At 39.6% G+C, this 17800-nt stretch overlaps 1 protein-coding gene across 2 annotated transcripts in view; it reads right to left on the reverse strand.

Moving 5' to 3' along the window:
• FBLN1 (fibulin 1) overlaps positions 1-17800 on the reverse strand; it is a 91098-nt gene that overhangs the window by 25342 nt on the left and 47956 nt on the right. Inside the window, exon 15 of one of the 2 annotated variants that reach the window (XM_020804012.3) lies at positions 12829-13279. The exons of the other annotated variant lie outside the window; for it this stretch is intronic. Within the exon in view, the coding sequence (XP_020659671.2) occupies positions 12925-13279 (355 nt within the window). The 3' untranslated portion in view covers positions 12829-12924. Of the gene's footprint in view, positions 1-12828; positions 13280-17800 lie in introns of those variants that run through there. 2 annotated transcript variants of the gene reach the window in all.

A 17800-nucleotide genomic window follows, 5' to 3' on the forward strand; every position in this document is an offset into this window, starting at 1 on the left:
ACAAAAGGTAGAGAAAGAGACTAGAGGACTAGTTATCCTCAACTTGATTGTAACCAATAGAGATGACTTGGTTGAGGAAGTGGCAGGAAGGGGAATTCTGGGCAAGAGTGACCATATTCTACTAGAATTCTTGATTTCAAAGGAAACCAAAGCAGAATCTAGCCAAACATATATGCTGGATTTTTTAAAAGCCAATTTTTATGAATTCAGGCCAAGGATATGTAAAGTCCCATGGCAGGGAATCCTTTAAAAAAAGGAGTCCAAGAAGGGTGGGAGTTTCTAAAAAAGGAAATTCTAAAGGCACAACTACAAACAACAAAACAAGAAAAAAAGATGGAGGTAGCAAAAAAGGCCAGTGTGGCTTCACAAAAAACTCACAGGAGACCTGAAAATAAAAAGTCACATATAGGAAGTGGAAAGAAGGCCATGCCACAAAGGAAGAGTATAAACAACTAGTAAGGAATTGCAGGAATGGCATTAGGAGGGCAAAAGCTGAGAATGAGCTGAGGCTAGCTATCATCACTAAAAGCAACAAAAACACATTCTTTAGGTATGGGCTTAGCAAAAGACAAAGAAAAGAAACAGTGGCTCAGCTGCTTAATGGAGATGGAAAAAATGATAACAGAAGAAAAAGAAAAGATGGAAGTGCTTAATTCCTGTTTTCACACAGTCCAAAGGAGAGATTATGACTCTGCAGACAAATGTGAAGGAAAATTGGGGGGGAGGCATCTTATAAATCGGGCATATTATAAACAGAAAAATACGGTAATGTCCATACACCCACTGATGGAGAAGGATACATTCATTGTACCCTGATAAAGATAATATAAATGAAAGATATCAGGCAAACCCCAAAAGTGTAATAATAATAATAATAATAATAATAATAATAATAATAATAATAATAATAATAATAATAATAATAATAATAATAATAATAATAATAATAATAATAATAATAATAATAATAATAATAATTTAAAAGCATAGATCTCAACCTCACTGGAGCATGCAAGCAGCAAGCCCCTCCACCTCAACAAGGCCTGTGCCCATGGAGGGGGTCATTGGGGCTTTAGGAACAATATCAAGAAATTTCACACAGTACTATAAGCAGTTGCAAATCTCAGAAATCACACCACCATCAGAGCTACAAAAACCAGCAATATTAGGAACAGCATACATACTGTGTCAGTATTTAACAGATACTTAGGTTTTTGGTTAAAACTTATGTCGTGAGAATGGCTGACAGTCAGATTCCAAAAAATCTCCTGTATGGCGAATTAGTGCAGGGAAATTGCCCCAGAGGGAGACCACAGTTGTGATACAAGGATAGCGGGAAGTGGGATCTGAAAGCCTTAGGAATGGACCTCAACAGATGTGAAAAACTGACATCTGAGCGTTCAGACTGGAGGCAGGCAGTACATCATGGCCTCTCCCATTTTGAAGAGACACTTGCCCAATAGGCCGAGGCAAAGAGGCAGTCCCAAAACCAACAAAAGCAAGAAACTGGACAAAGGACAGATTGTATTTGTCTTCAGTGTGGAAGGGACTGTCACTCTCTAATTGGCCTCCTCAGCCACACTAGACGCTGTTCTAAGTCCTCCATACAGAGCACATTACCATAGTCTCTTGAGACTGAAGGATGCCTACTAGAGGTTAAAATTTGTATCAGTTTTTGACTATGCCTGGTGTTTAATAATAATAATAATAATAATAATAATAATAATAATAATAATAATAATAATAATAATAATAATAATAATAATAATAATAATAATAATAATCCCCTGTTTCCCAGAAAATAAGACCTAACCTGAAAATAAGCCCTAGTATGATTTTTCAGGACACTTGTAATATAAGCCCTATCCCCCAAAATAAACCCTGCCCTCCATCCTTGTGCAGCAACCAGAAGATGATATGACTATTTGAATAAATGTAGATTGTTTTACATGAAAAAAATAAAACATCCCCTGAAAATAAGCCCTATTGCATTTTTGGGGAGGGGGCAGATTTACCTTTTGAAAAACTATGCAGTTGTATGATGAGTGATTCTGAATTCTGCCAGGCTTATTTAGCTGCATGGGTGTGCGATATCATATGTCCCGGCATCTGAAAGCGGTCATTTTATATTAGTCCAAAAATGGGTTAAATATGGTGCTTTCATGAAAAGGGGCATGATTGTTCTGAATGCTGAGCTGTGTTGCTGCACTGTAAGGGTCTTTGTTAGTAAACAACAATAATCAATTCTGTAAGGAAGTCTGGAGACTACCCATCCCTGCTTTCAACACACCACTTGTTCTTATCAGTATGAATCTCATTCAGCTACAAAATCATGTTATGCCTTGGTCTAGCGCCTAAAGCAAAAACACAATATAAAACATTTGCCAAGGAATCCTATTACGTGCCATGAAGGTCAGAAATACTGAGATTTGCAGCTTGATTTTCATTAAGGCAGCAACTACATGGATAAATAGTACAGGATTTGCTGTGGGAGTAAAATGGATGCATTCAGGGTTTTTTAAACTGATGACATGATGCAAAGGCCCTTTGTGTTTCCAAATCAGAGGGTTTGTCTTTCTTGTCACTGGAGGTTTCTACTTTTTTTCAAGCTGGAGCAATTCGAAAGGAATTTTCCCTGTGTGATCAGTTGTTTTCTTCTCCAAAAGGATGGAATGTGTGACAGTGGGTGGTCTTCTGGAGACGTACTAAGCTGGACATGATGTTTTGAGTGGCAGGAACACCTTTCTCCCTAGTCACCCTGATGTGGTTTTTTTTAAAGTGTCTTTATAGTACTGAGTTTAGCATTAGATCACCTTATCCCTACATTGATAGTGCAACATTACCTCTGCATGGCCAATAAAAAAGATAAAAATCTATATGAAGTAGAAACAACTCTGTTGAACTACGGTACACTACTATGTTTCTGCAGTATGTGTGCTCTGTGTTTGTTCTTTATGGAATGCTTTGGCAAACTGTCCCTTTTCCCAAGTGGTATTGCAGCAATTTAAACAGTCCACCAGAATTGCAAAGAGCTCTCCTTCACACCAGGAAAGGGTGGGCTGTGACAACGAAATGGAACAAAGCCACCTGAAGGGCCATGTGCTTTTTAAGATGTGAAATTCTGAATGTATAGAGTGATAAAATAATTAAGTGGGCTGTAGAAAAATCAGCCCTTAAAATTTACGTTGTTCTTGAAATATGAGGTTTGAACAGCTATTTGCCAAAAGTTACAGCAAAGTAATCCCCCTGCTCTCCAGCCAAGTCTGAAAGCAAGATAACTGTGTAATAGCATTTGCCTCGCAAAGAAATAACTTTCATATCTGACAGTCAAACATGGAAGTAAAAAAAAATTGTATTGGAAAGCGTACTGAAATAAGTAGTGTATATCCTGTTAAATGTTGCAATGTGTTAACATGACCAGCATTTACCAATCCAGTAATTTCCAATAACTCCCTATTAGTCAAAATAACGGCATTTATTGTTGTAGTGCCAGGCTGCCAGAATCGGCAGGATTTGCATTTTGCCACCCCAGTATAAACAAAAATTATAAGCAAATTATAACTTTTTTTATTGTATATTGGGCCCCAGTAAGTTACTACACCAACAAAATCCAGTCATTTATAGCTGAGGGAAAATATAGATGTCTGAGAGAAATATAAATATAGGGAGGCAAGAGACATTTGCATGTGACTTCACACATCCACATGCTACACACACACCAGATACCAACCAACATTAATGCCAGGAAGCTCATGTAGTATCAGCAGCAACAGTGGCAGCAGATGAGGAAAATGTGGATTTTCTCGATAGATTCAAACTGCATTGTCTGAGTGAGCAGTTAGAATAATTTTCTGTGTATTATTTTAAGATGCTTAAAGGCTAAAGATTACTCAACACTATATACTTTTTAACTGTGTACAGTATTTTAGAGTTGTACAGTACTGTATTCTCTACTTTTTAATTGTGCTTTTTTAGGCTGTGAGCTCCTGCATTTTTAAAGTGTAATTAAAATACTATTTTTTGGCATTTTATTGTGCCTTTTATGCTCCTGTATTTTGGATTCAATTCTGACTTAGGTGTTTGCCTGCAAGTTAAGTTTTTAATATATATTTTAAGCATTTGTGTCTACAGTTTTCCATAGCTTTTCAACAACTTTGAAGTATTTGTGTGTATATGGAATATAGAAGCAAGGTAGAAGGTAGATACAATAAAAAATAAGCTTCTGTTTTTTCCCTTAGAGAACTATAAAGTTCTATAGGGCTCTTGTGGGGATGTTCAAGAGTCAAACTCCCTAACTGGACATGCTAATGGAACTACAATAATATTGGGCTGAATTGGTTCCTGTTTCCTCCCCCTGTCAAAATGGGTTCAGTATATTGCCTTTGAGTGCACCAGTGCAATGAATGGGAATACTTATTCTTGGGCCTATAGCAAGATTAGAGTAAGATATCTTTTATTTATCAAGGCTTTTTTTTTCAGTCATGGGTGAATACCAACAGGAAGCAACAACTTCTTCAAAGAAGCCATGTCAGAGAATTGTCGAAAGAGTGTGGGCTGGAAAATATTAAAGATATCAGTCGAAGTGAATGCCCCAAACCCAACACAATCATTGCTTTGGGTTTCAGCTTTAGATTTAATCTAACTCTTTTATATTACAAGTTGAACTTTTTCCAAGTTATTTGGTAAGTGGAATAAAAAATAACAACTGAGCAGGTGTTAGCAGGGTGCCAAGAAGAGTGAATTAGCTGCATGACTAATATGGAACTATTCCATTTCAGTTACCATTTCCCCCTCTTCAGAACAGGTTTTTTAATTACAGTATTCATATCTGTTGCCAGCATTATTCAACCATAACCTAAAGCCAATTTGTATGAAAAATTACTTAGGGTGGATTCTCATGAACAACTTTTTATCGGCATTCAAGGCACGTTGACTCCCCTCCAACCCATGTTTTTATGCCACATGGAACCAGTCTTGCACTTGACTTTTCAACAGTTCTCCAGATCATAATTGATGAAATTAATTTATTTCAATAATCATTGTCCAAGATAAATTGAAATATGCTGTGAAGATGGAAATGAAAGGCAACACCAATACACCAATATATAGATGGGGGAAGGAAGCCAATAATGGTAAAACTTTTCTCTCTCTCTCTCTCTCTCTCTCTCTCTCTCTCTCTCTCTCTCTCTCACACACACACACACACACACACACACACACACACACACACACACACACACACACACACACACACACACACACACACACACACACACACACACACACACATGCCTGTGCATGGCACATATGTAAAGCTACTCCCAAAGAAGCCCTGTCTCATGTGTTCTCACTGATGGGCATATAAGAAAGGCTTTGGTTGCTAATCTTAGGATGCAAAACAGCCAGATAATAAGTCAAGGGTCTGACACACATACCTTCATCCCAAACCAGTACTTTAAATTAGACCAGGAACCAAAACAACAAACTAATCAACTGTAGCAATATGGGAGCAATAAGATCCAGCAGTCTTTTCCTTATCACCACTCAAGTGTCTCCATTCTGCACCAGGTAAAGTTTGCAAAAATGCCTTTAAATGCAGTCCTGTATGGAGAACATGCGGATGCTCCCAAGCTGGGCCAAGTGTAAATGGCTCCACATCAATACCAAAATCCTGAAAGGTAAAACAGTTTAGAGGACCATGTTGGCCAGCTGGGGAAATCTAACTTTCTTAAGGCATCTGCTTTTATAATCTTGTATTTAGCCAGTACTATCTCATCTAAAGCCACAAGGGCTTTTACACTAGCCAGATTTAATTTACTACCTTCTAAGCTTCTGGAGGGAAGATTTCGAGGTTTGTCTCCAACAGATTGTATCTGTTCTTGTAATAGCGACAAAGTTGGAACTGTTGGCCATGTTCTTTTATATTGTACAGTACTTGCTATCGGGATTTAAGTACGGAGCGTTTACTTCCTATAATCTGTAAATCTCCTGGGAGACCAGAGGAGTTTTATGTACAGCTGGTACTCTCTGACAATACCCTTTATATGAGGGGGTGGTGATCAGTATTGAGCCTTTCCCAGAAAAAAATGAGCTAGGAAGCTGTAACTGCCACACTATTCTACGTATTCCCCCAGGAAGTCAGTGCACTTGCGACATCTGTCCTGCAGCTTCTGAAATCCCTGCAAATAAAATTCTTCCGACTGCTGGTGTAACCACTCATTTGCAGCATTAGTTGCCTCCAGAACACTCCCAAATCGTTGTCCTTTTAGGTGTTTTTTGAGTTTGGGGAACAGATAATAGTCATTAGGAGCCAGGTCAGGAGAATCGGGTGGATGGGGCATCACTTGAAAGGGGGCCAGTTTTGTCATTGTTTCACCTGTAGTGTGTGATGCGGCGTTGTCATGCAACAGGATGACACCTTTGGAGAGCTTTCCTCAACGTTTTTCCTTGATGTTTTGCCTCACCTTCGTCAATAAAGCACAGTAATATTTTGCATTGATGGCTGAACCCTGTTGGAGGTAGTCCACCAGCAGAACTCTCTTCTTATCTCAAAAACGTTTGCCATTTGCTTCTGCACTGTCCTTTGCACTCGGAACTTCTTTGGCCTGGGGGAACCACTGTGCCTCCATTCCTTAGACTGTTCCTTTGTCCCAGGATCATAACAGTAGATCCATGTCTCATCACCAGTTACCAGTTTGCCCAGGAAATGACTCATTTCTTGTAAAATGTTCCAAAACAGCCATCAATGACTCCACACGTTTCCTCTTTTGTTCAGTTGTCAAAAGTTTAGGGATCCACTCTGCTGCCAGCTTTCTCATTTCCAAGTCATTGTGGATAATGGCACCAACTCTCTCACGTGATATTCTCAGATATATAACAATACTTTTGGCTGAAATTCGGGGGTTCTCTGTCATGGATGTCTTTCACATTTGCAGGCACAGAGAGAGAAACAGGCCTTCCACTGGGTTTCTCACTTTCAACACCAAGACGGCCAGTTTTAAAATTGACAACCCAACGTTTAACTGTTGCATATGAAGAGCCACTGTCACCCATAGTTTGTGACATTTCATCATGGATCTGCTTTGTACCTTTCCCTTGGAGAAACAGGAACTTGATTATGGTCCTATGCTCTTTCACATTGAACTTTTCTGGAAGTGCTGCCATGTTCACTTTGGACCTGAACATGAAAGAGAAGTTAAAATCATAGGTAGTTGATTTTTGCACCATGGAATACAGACAAATTGGTCTAGCTCAATTTTTTCTGGGAAAGGCTCAATACTTATCAGCACCCCCTTGTATTACAAAGGTAAAAGGTAAAGGTTCCCCTTGACAATTTTTGTCCAGTCGTGTTCGACTCTAGGGGGGCGGTGCTCGTCCCTGTTTCCAAGCCATAGAGCCAGCATTTTGTCCGAAGACAATCTTCCATGGTCACATGGCCAGTGCGACTTAGACACAGAACGCTGTTACCTTCCCACCGAGGTGGTCCCTGTTAATCTACTCGCATTTGCATGCTTTCAAACCGCTAGGTTGGCGGGAGCTGGAACAAGTGACGGGCGCTCACTCCGTCACATGGATTCGATCTTACGACTGCTTGGTCTTCTGACCCCACAGCACAGGCTTCTGCGGTTTAGCCCACAGCGCCACCACTTCCCATTGTATTACAAAACAAGTGGCCAAATTCTGCGCTGCAGCAATAGTTATTTACAACCAGATGTTCAGGTTGTGATCTAAGACGGACAATACAATGCTTTTATAATGTGACTTTGGCTGAGGTTTCGCCTATTTTAAAGATATAGAGTCAGCTTAGCTGATTATGACATGAATTTGAAAAAAGGAGTTGATTTAATATGATTTTAACACAAGAATGTATAATTCTGCTTAGTTTTATGAAATTGCAATTGTATGTATTTATTTTATATTGTTCTGGTCTTGCTGGTCTTTGACCTTTATAGAGTTAATGAATGAATATCAAAATCCTGAAATGTAAAACTTAAACAGTTTAGAGGGTCATCATAATCTAAAGCCCCAAGTTGTAGTTGACTTAGCTTGCACCTAATTTTGGCACCGATTACAACCATCTAACTGGGAAGTCCGCAGTACATAGATAACTGAGATGAGACAGTCCTCTCTGGCTTCTCCAACTGCAACCTAGGTTCAAAGCTATTGAGTGGAGCAATAGCTATGTACTAATGATACTTCAGCATTTTTAATTAGTTCCCGCAGATGTTTTGTGCATTTATGGGGTTCTTTAAAAACCTCTGAAGGATAGGAAGGGATTCTATGGCCCTAATCTCTTAATGTTTTATTTGAATTTTCCTTTAGATGTTTGTAATTGTATTAAAATTGTTTGTTCATTGCCATAAGAAGTCGTATGCAATTCCAAGGTAAATGTTTCCTAACATGATCTTCCTTTTCAATAAGTATTTGAGAGAGATATAAAAAGCAAGATGGGGCATGGTGGAGAGGTTGGAGGAAGCAGAATCAGAAAGGAGTGGACATATGAAACAAGAAAGGAAATTGTGGGACCAAGAAACAATGTCTGTGCTGGAGGAGAGACATGGAGGAAGAGGTAAAAGCCTGTGGCATTACATTTTACAAAGCCCATTGGCTCTGACATGCTACACTTTCTCTCCCTGCCACGTTGATGTACTTTATGACTACTATGTTCTGTCAACAAAAGTGATTTTTCTTTCTTTTTTCTGTTTCCTGACCAAATGATGCCATATTAATGGATAACAACTGCGTCTGAGGAACTGTATCTGTCAAAACTGTCAGAAGTACTTATCCCATCTTGTCCGGGATGGAAAAACAGTACTGTAGGAAATCACCCAGACAGGTATGGGTCTGGAACATAGATCCATGAGCTATCAGAGATCACGGGCTTCAGCTCTTCATTTACTATGGATTTGCAACATACCCCCCTACAGTATAACCTTCAAGTTGCCTGAAGCCTCTTTATGCAGGCTTAGTATAAACACAAGAAAATTGCCTTTGCCTGTTTAATAGACCAGAACTTCTATCTGTTGCATTGATGCATGTGCAGACAGATGTGCATTCTGCAGTTGACAATGCTGCTTTGGAAAGGAAACGATGTCACACAATCATTTGGGCCCTCCTTACAGACAATCCCAGTTCTTATCATGTAGGCACACCTCCCTTGGTCATTTAGGTTATTTTTTTCTATAATATTAGTGCTAATTAACCTCTTGGGCATTTTTTCAGATCTGGTCAACGTTAAAGAATGAACCATCTTTTATGTTTTATATTATTTTCCAAAATGAATTTATTTTTATCAGCACTTTTTCTTCTATTTCTTCTTTCAAAAACTGTCCAATTTAATTTTTGAACCTCTTATGTGAGAAACCTTGGTTTTGATTTCATCTGGAAAGCACCTCAATGGTGCTATATAATTATGCTCCTTTAAGCATGCCAGTTTGAGGTAACATAGAATTATCTGCCTATATGATTTAATCTGGGCTACAGTGTGTTTTTAAAACACCAGATTAATATTTTCACTCAATAAAATACTACAATACATCATGATTTTGCAAGGCATTAAGCCAAGGTCTTGTGTTCCTTATTATGTAGCTCAAAATAAGCCTTCATTTTAAGACCTCAAAGCCAATCTAAGCTTTTCGGGTTTTGCCTATGGCTCACTGGGGCCCATGTGTATTTGACCGTGTAGTGAACTGGTAACCACATCTACACTGTGTATGTTCTCCGTGAAGCTAAACGGCTGGGTTTTCTTTCAGTAAAGGGCATTCAACAGAGTTTCAGCCAATTTTGGCTCCATGACAGTCATGTGTGATAGTTCTGTTTCTGTGATAGCTATGTTTGCAGACACAATTGTTGTGGTAATACTTTATATGTTTTATGTGTACATCTTAAAAATAAAGGTTGTGATCCAAAGAACAGTGCATCTAGCCTTCAGGTTGCATTTCTTCATAAACCCCATGACCTCCTCTGTGCCATTTCCTGTAGCACACCCTACCAAAATGTTAAAAATAATTATGTGATACAACAAAGGTGTCCATTGTTTAACAACAAAACCCACAAACTCAGTGGATACCCCCTGAACACTTGGCATACCTTCAAGTAGCTCTATAAATAGGCCAGCAAGAATATGTTCTCAATGCTCAGTGTCCGAAAATGTCACTATGACAGTATAGGAATTATAGATAAGAACATGGAAATAATTCTCAGAGACGTAGCCATTGTCAGTCTATTTCAATGTGTAAGACAAAAACAAAAGTCTTGTGGCAACTTTTAAGACTTACTGAATGATTTCAATGTGAGTGTTTGGGGAATACAGTTCACAACAGAAGATGCTGAAGTAGATCTGTTAGTCCTAAAATTGTCCCTTTTGATTTTGTTGCAAAAAGAAATAAATGAATGCTAATAAAAACAATTCAGAAATATCACAGGTACTGCACTTAAAAAATAAAGTGTAGAAGGAGATGTTTTGTATGCTAAAACTGGAAGCCTCATAACAATGAAGAATGAGTGAAGCATGCCTAGTACCAGGAGAAAGGAAAGACAGAAAATAATGTACAGTCACATACACATTAGCTGTATGTCAGTGACTTTCAATTCACAGAATTCTGTGCTGGATTATGGGCACAGAGGACATATTAAATGTCTGTATGAACAGAATTAACTAATTTAGTCTTGTTATTGCTCTGTAGTTAGCTTTGTCCGATGTCCAATTCCTTCTGTTTTACCATTTTATGAGAAAAATTTCTATAATTCACCTTAAATTTGCATTTTGATCATGCCAGTTTTTCACTCCTTCCATTTTGCCAAATAACTTTATTCCATTTCAGGTGAGCACTGCACTATCTGTATATTTAATGTGTATATTAAGTCAAAGTTCCTTATGATACATATATCACCAAACCATCTTTGTTCTACAAAAAGTGATTCCTGCTGTGAGACAGAAGGCAAGAGGGATACCCCACTCGCTGAAGAGCCGTCCGTCCTCCACAACGAGGATAAGGAGGCGAGACCCCAGCCAGCAACAGTACCTAGGGTGGAAGCTCAGCAAGGGACAGAAATAAAGGAGATGACAAAAGAGATGCAGAAAGTAATGATCGGGAAGGTTCCGGCGGAAAAGTCGGTAAAGGACAGGAAAAAGAGGGTGGAGTTTGAGGCAGGAACAGGGGAGGTAAAAAGGAAGGAGGAGCAGTAGTTGCCATCCAGTTGGGAATGGGCGTGGATGGAGGATCCCTGGATGAGATTATGGGAGAGACTAAGAGTGCCTAAGGAGGAGGCGGATTACAGAAGGAGAAGATAGATTCCACTCAGGCCCTCTCATTGGGGAGAAGCCGAGGCAAGAGAGTGGAGGAGGAGACTGAGGAGAAAGAGATAGTTGAGAAAGAAAGGAGAGAAAGGTTGGAATGGAGAATAAGAGAAATGAGGAGGAAGAGTTACAGGGAGAACCGAGAACCCAAGAGGCAAACCCTGTGGAATGACGATCGGGATGATGAGACTGTGCCCTTGCTGGAAGGCTTGACGGGGCAGACCATAAGAGAAAGGCGCCCTTCATATCTACCGGGATCATGGAACACTAGTTGTGGAAATCCGTTCCTGTTTGAAGATTGGAAACCCCTTCGGGACCCAAAGGAGAAAAGACTCACGATCATGTTATGGACACTTGTTTATTGTTAAATGCACCAATAAATCTTTAACCTGTTTTGAAGCAAGAAAAATCTACTAATTTCTTTGAGCCAAACATGGAGTCAAAAGTCGAACCCTCACACCTGCTAATGTGACATTGACATGGACTCCCCCACCCCCACCCCGGGAAATACACATAGAACTGATAACCTCCTGGTTAGTTCCGTCTTTCTCATTTTCTGGTCTGGGTAGAAACTCCAAAATCACTACCTATAGCTGTAACCCTATATACTATATGTTTACCAATGAATAAATGATATTTCTGCCTATTAACACATTCATAGGATTCTAGCCTCAGTAAATAAATTCTAATTAAGCCATACACTATTATTAAGATCTCTTTTTAAAAAAACTATGAAAATGTGATTTCCCACAATGTGTCAAGCGGTAAAATCCTCTTCTCCCACACACCCTCACAAGATTTTTTTAGCAGTAAATAATATAAAATTCGAAATACAAATCAGTGTAGATTATATCAGATGCAGCTTTCCAGCAGAGGTCGAAGAAGGCACAGATTCCTTAGAACTCTTTTTAAAAACAGATATATCTGTTGGATCACTATGGTTTGGATCCAGATTTTAGTCATGTTTTAGCCCACTGAAATCATGAACCTAAGCCATACGTAGCTTCTTATGTAGATTTCACCAGGACTGTAATGTGACACTTTTGCCCCATTCTAAAGGGCAAAATCATAAGTTTAATAACAATATGGTATTTTATATTACTGCCTATAGGAAAACATGATAGCTTTCTATAGTTCTATTCTAGAACTATATTGTGTATATATTTTCCATCTAGGTGCTGAGCTGGAAAATGGATAATGTATAAAATGATTATAAAATGGGTGCCAAATAACTCTCTTTGGTGTGTACAGAAGAGGTACATAATTCAAAGACATCCTTTCAGAAAGGAGCTGTACTAGAAGATGGACAGGAAAGCTTTGTAGACCTAACTGACCTCAACTCCCACCTGAGATCACCTGACACCTATTCCTGCCCTAAATGCTTGGGCACTCACCTGCAAGAGCTGCTGTCTTTCTACTTACATGCTGATCTCATGTAACTGAGAAAATAAAACACACAGAGATAAGATAGAAGGTTAAAAAGATGTTCTAGATTTTTTTTTAAAAATGCAAATGCAGCATGCAGTAAGTGATTTACCATTAAAACTTTATTTTTAAAAATGATAAGGAGCAAGCCACTGCCCCAGGTGAGGAAAGCAGTGACAGGATATCAGCATGCCAGGGGATCAAAGCTGGGCAGAGACAAAGACAAACAGCTTGGCTATGAAGGTGCTGACAGTTCCATGGCGGAAGACTCGTGTCTCAATCGTCAGGAGGATGTCCCTGGGCTCTGTGATTGGCTGCTGCATGGACACTACGCCACTGTGGCTGCTCACTTTTTTGGTAGCGAAAAACCCCTCCTCATTCCCACTGATGATGGAGAGCTGAATTTTATCCCCAGGAACAGCACTGGCAGGGCCCATACGGAAAATATCAATGGGAACTTGAATGTTGGTAGGAAAAGAGAGGTGATAAGAATTTATTCTCAAGGGCAGCTTCTGGCATTCCTTATTTTCATGACAAGGCAAGCGATCACAACGACTGCAAGAAAAGTGAGAAGACAAGACAAAGCAGGAGGATTAGTAACAATTTTACATGAAGGAGAGGAAAAGGGAAGGAGATGGAGTGGAGAAGCCAAGGATATTTGCATATATTACATATTCATATACATAACTAAGGAAAGAGCAGGGCTCAGTGGCAGAATTCATGCTTGGCATGCAGAAGGCTCCTAGCTGGGTGGCAGCAGAGCTGAAACAGGCCAGTGAGGATTATAGGCAGCAGTCAATGACTAACAGAATCCCTGGGGCTCCTGTTTCCACAGTCATCTTAAGCAGATGTGGACACCAGGCATCCCGTGGTCTTTATGTGGCCCTTAAATCAGCTGTGCAGCCCCTCATTGCAACTTGTTTTTTTGGGGGGGAACCCATGGTTTTTGCCACTTTTTCATACTGGGGGACCAGAGACTCTTTGGCGATGGCTGCAGGCAAGTTAAATGGGGTAAAGTCCACATACAGGGGAACACAAATTCCTCCCTCCCACATACTTGGTAAAATACATTTCTCTCTTATCTCCATAATACAAAAGTGAGTCAATGTTTGTCTTGGACCGTGGTCACACCAGTGAAGTGTCCCCTTATGGTTACACGACTTGTCGTCCTTTGAGGTCACGTGGCACTTATTCCAACGTGTTTTGGGGTTACTGAGTCATTCCCTTCTAATTCAACAAGCACCTAGACCTTCTTGTTGACACTGTTGGACAGAAGTTGACCAACACATTGACACAAAGGCCGCAGAATTTTTTTTTAAAAAATTAACAGTTTAAAAGGACATGCATGGTGATAGTAGTTCAAAGAAGTTGCATTAAGATCGTTCACACATACAGCAATGCAACTTTTAAAAAATAAGATCCACAATAGAAAAAGTAGAAGCCTCTGGCTGACTGAGAAATGATCCACAATTAGCACGCTTGCTGGGTAAATGATTCGCTAATGGCCATGCATCATGTGAACACAAATTTAAATTGCAAAATCAAAGGGGGAAAACTGGAAAACATTTCATTGGTGTGACCACAGCCTTGGTCATCAAAATAACTTAATCTGCCTCTACAGTAGAAAATATTTAAGTCTGATACTTTGAGGAGAGCTGCTTATCAGGTATCTATGACTCTGTTACATGAGCAAGTGTATTATTTACCCAACCTACACAAATTGTTTGCAGATATTACTATTATGGTATGGCACTGAATCACATGTGTGGTGTATTTTTCTTTTGCATATCCTGCCAATTCACACACACACTCAGCCCTGTCTACAGTCTTGCTTTTAGACTGTAGTGGCCTGGACTACTCTAATTTTTACTGCCTTGCCTTGCCTCCCATTGAATGGATCTCCCCTTCATCAGAATTGCTTCTCTCACACTCTGACAACTCTACAAGACTTCTAGATTACTTTCATGAGAGATGTTTAGTGTGGTCTTTATGTTACACACAAATGTACATAGCCTGAATGCAAAGATTCCGCTGGTAAGCATTTGATACAAAGTTTGTTTTATCTGTTTATCTGAACTTTCTTACAATGACTTATAAGACCTACAGTCAACTCCATAGAAGAAGGGCCATCTGAATACTGCACAGGGCTGTAGAATAAGTCCAGATTGCCACTCAGTATGCAACTCTGCCTGTAGACACTGGCCTTTTCCAACAAATCAGTTTACTCAGGCTCCTTAAGTTACTATTTCTGAAATCCATTCCTGAGTGAATGTTTACCTTGCCTCTGTCGCATACTGGCATTATGAGTGGAAGTGGGGAAGAAGAAAATGAGGTCATACTTTCTCTTGCCAGCTTCTCCATAATGCCCACAGTTAGCCTTAGTGATGGCCTACAACAGCTTAGTCCTAGTTGCTTCTCAAGAAGAACTAAAACAAATTGTGGACTTGCCAGGGGCCTACTTTAGCCAAGCAAAGCATACAGGCCAACTCAATTTAAGTACATTATTGTCATAATAAGCATATACTGTACAACAACTAGATCTTCTGAATTTTAAAATCCCATAGAAATTCAAAACAGTCATATTTAGCTTGAAGGGAACTCCATTTATCAAACCTTATACCTCAGTGGCTCAGTCTCTAAGTAGCTATTAATAAGCCTATAATAAGCTTCCTATTATGCTTGTGTAAACAATGTTAGCCTTCATATACCATTATTTCTACTGCTGCTACTACTACTATTTCAGAAGCTAAGTAGAGTCAAGCCTGCTTAGTAATTGTATGGAAGACATACAAATAATATTTGGGATCTCCAGCTGTGGCAAGCAAAATGTCTTGCCTGAAACCCTGGAAAACCACTGGTGGTCAGAGATAATAGTAGGCTGAAAGGACCCATGGCCTGACTCAGTACAGAGCAGGTTTCTATGTACCAAACATTGTTATTTGCAATACATAAACAACTGAGTGGAGAAACCTATTTGAAAATATAAGTGCTTCTCTCCTTTTACAACAAGCTTTGAGTGAGGGCAGGGTCATACAGAATAAAATATGCGCCTTTTTCCCTCTGTACATGCATAACTGTAGAACATGAATCATGGGCAGTGATATAAGTAGGAAAATAAATCTTGGCAGTATTGTTGCCATTGTTGTAACCCCACCCTTTCATACTGAATCAAAGCCACTTAGCACTTCCACACAGTGAAGCCTCCTGCCTTTTTCTTCCATAGAGCAGTTGTTGCTTCCTATTCTTGCTATTGAGCAGAGCAATCCACATCTAGTCTATAGCACATCAGACAGGGTTTGAACAGAACTAACACTGCCTCAGGCAGCAGACACTGAGGAGTGGGGAGCAGAAAGGATGTGTGTGTGTCCAACATGGCCATCTGTTAAGCTAGCTTACCACCTGACTGTATTATTGTCATTTTTTTGTACATGCAATGGAAGGAGATGTCATTTTGTCCTTCATTACAGGCAGCATAAGATCATGGCACATCCATGCCCCTACATTAAAAAAGGACATCCATGAACATATGGAACTAAAGATCAAAATGAAGAATCCTAACCTGCCATTCTCCCTTACATACTTTTTCTCTGTGTAACGGAAGGAGTTTAGTTTAGTTCAGTTTTGCTCAGAGCAATGCTCATCTACATAAATCTGCATGTGTAGTCTAAGGTGGCAAGGCACTGGCATAAGATTACAACATCTTTGAGAATTAGGCCTTGGAATGAAAGGGGGTGGGGAGTCCACTAAGGCAGAGAGCCAATGCATGCCTGAGCTTGGGTTCTTTTCTTTGCAAAATTAAAGCCTGCAGCCACTGACCTAACAGCAAAGAAGACAATGCGTTAAACAAAGAACTTTAAAGTACTGTATAGGGGTTCTGGTAGTCATGCCAGAACTTTTGTCAGCGTTGCTTTCCTGAACACCTCTAATTGCTTGTCTTCACCATGATCTTCCAACCACAATGACTGCTTTCAACACAATGCAAACCCTATGTATTCTAACCCTATCAATAATTTTTTCATAATTAATCTATTATACTCAAAAAAAGACATATGCTCACAAAATAAGGGATATGTATCACCCTTGCTGCTCTGAGATAGCTAAATTCATATTGCCTCTAAGCTCTTCTGCATTACCCTCTGCTCATTTACTTGGACTTCAGTAAATTCACTTGGCGACCCTTTGGAGCAATGATGCTTGTGGAATCCTCATCCACCATGTATTTGTACAGATACTGAGCACAGCTTGAAAGTAACACACACAATAATGTAATTTGTAGCACATTACTTTTAGCATATATAACAGAAAAAAGAGGAAAATATTGTAGCACCTTAAGCACTAACAGGTTTATTTCTGCCTAACTCAGCTACCTCTTTGAAAACTGACCTAAATCCTCTTGCACGGTTACACCTGTGGATATCAAGTGACATAACCTGAAACAGCTTTTTGTTGGCAATTAACAGGTCCCTGCTGAGATTTTCAGATGCACTCCGGTCCAAGTTGATTAGCACATACCTGAAGGGGGACTCTTAATTTGTTAGTGAGAAGCTGCTGCAAGTTACACCATTTGCCTTTTGCAGGCATAATTAACCAATGAAATTTGGGTCACTACTTTTGGAGTAAGGAGAGCATAACTTTATCATTTCAAACCAAAAAAATACTTAAAAATAAAAGCATGGTGAGTCAACCCTTATGTAAGGTCCACTAGTTGAATGGGACAACTCTAGTTGTGACTTACTACAGTACTGGATTTGAGCCACTATATCTTAAATACAGTGGTGCCTCACTAGACAGTTACCCCGCATGACAATTTTTTCGCTAGAGATTGACTTTTTGCGATCGCTATAGCGATTCACAAAACAGTGATTCCTATGGGGGAATTTCGCTGGACAATGTTTGGTTCCTGCTTCGCAAACCAATTTTCGCTAGACAACGATTCTGACAGCTCCCTCTGTGCTCGCAAAACGGGTGTTTTTGGGACCTAAGCTTCGCAAGACAGCTATTTAAACAGCTGATCGGCAGTTCGCAAAGCAGCTTTCCTATTGCCAATCTTTGCTAGACAACGACGATTCTTCCCCA

The sequence above is a fragment of the Pogona vitticeps genome, chromosome 5 (assembly GCF_051106095.1).
Source record: "Pogona vitticeps strain Pit_001003342236 chromosome 5, PviZW2.1, whole genome shotgun sequence".
Lineage (NCBI taxonomy): Eukaryota > Metazoa > Chordata > Lepidosauria > Squamata > Agamidae > Pogona > Pogona vitticeps.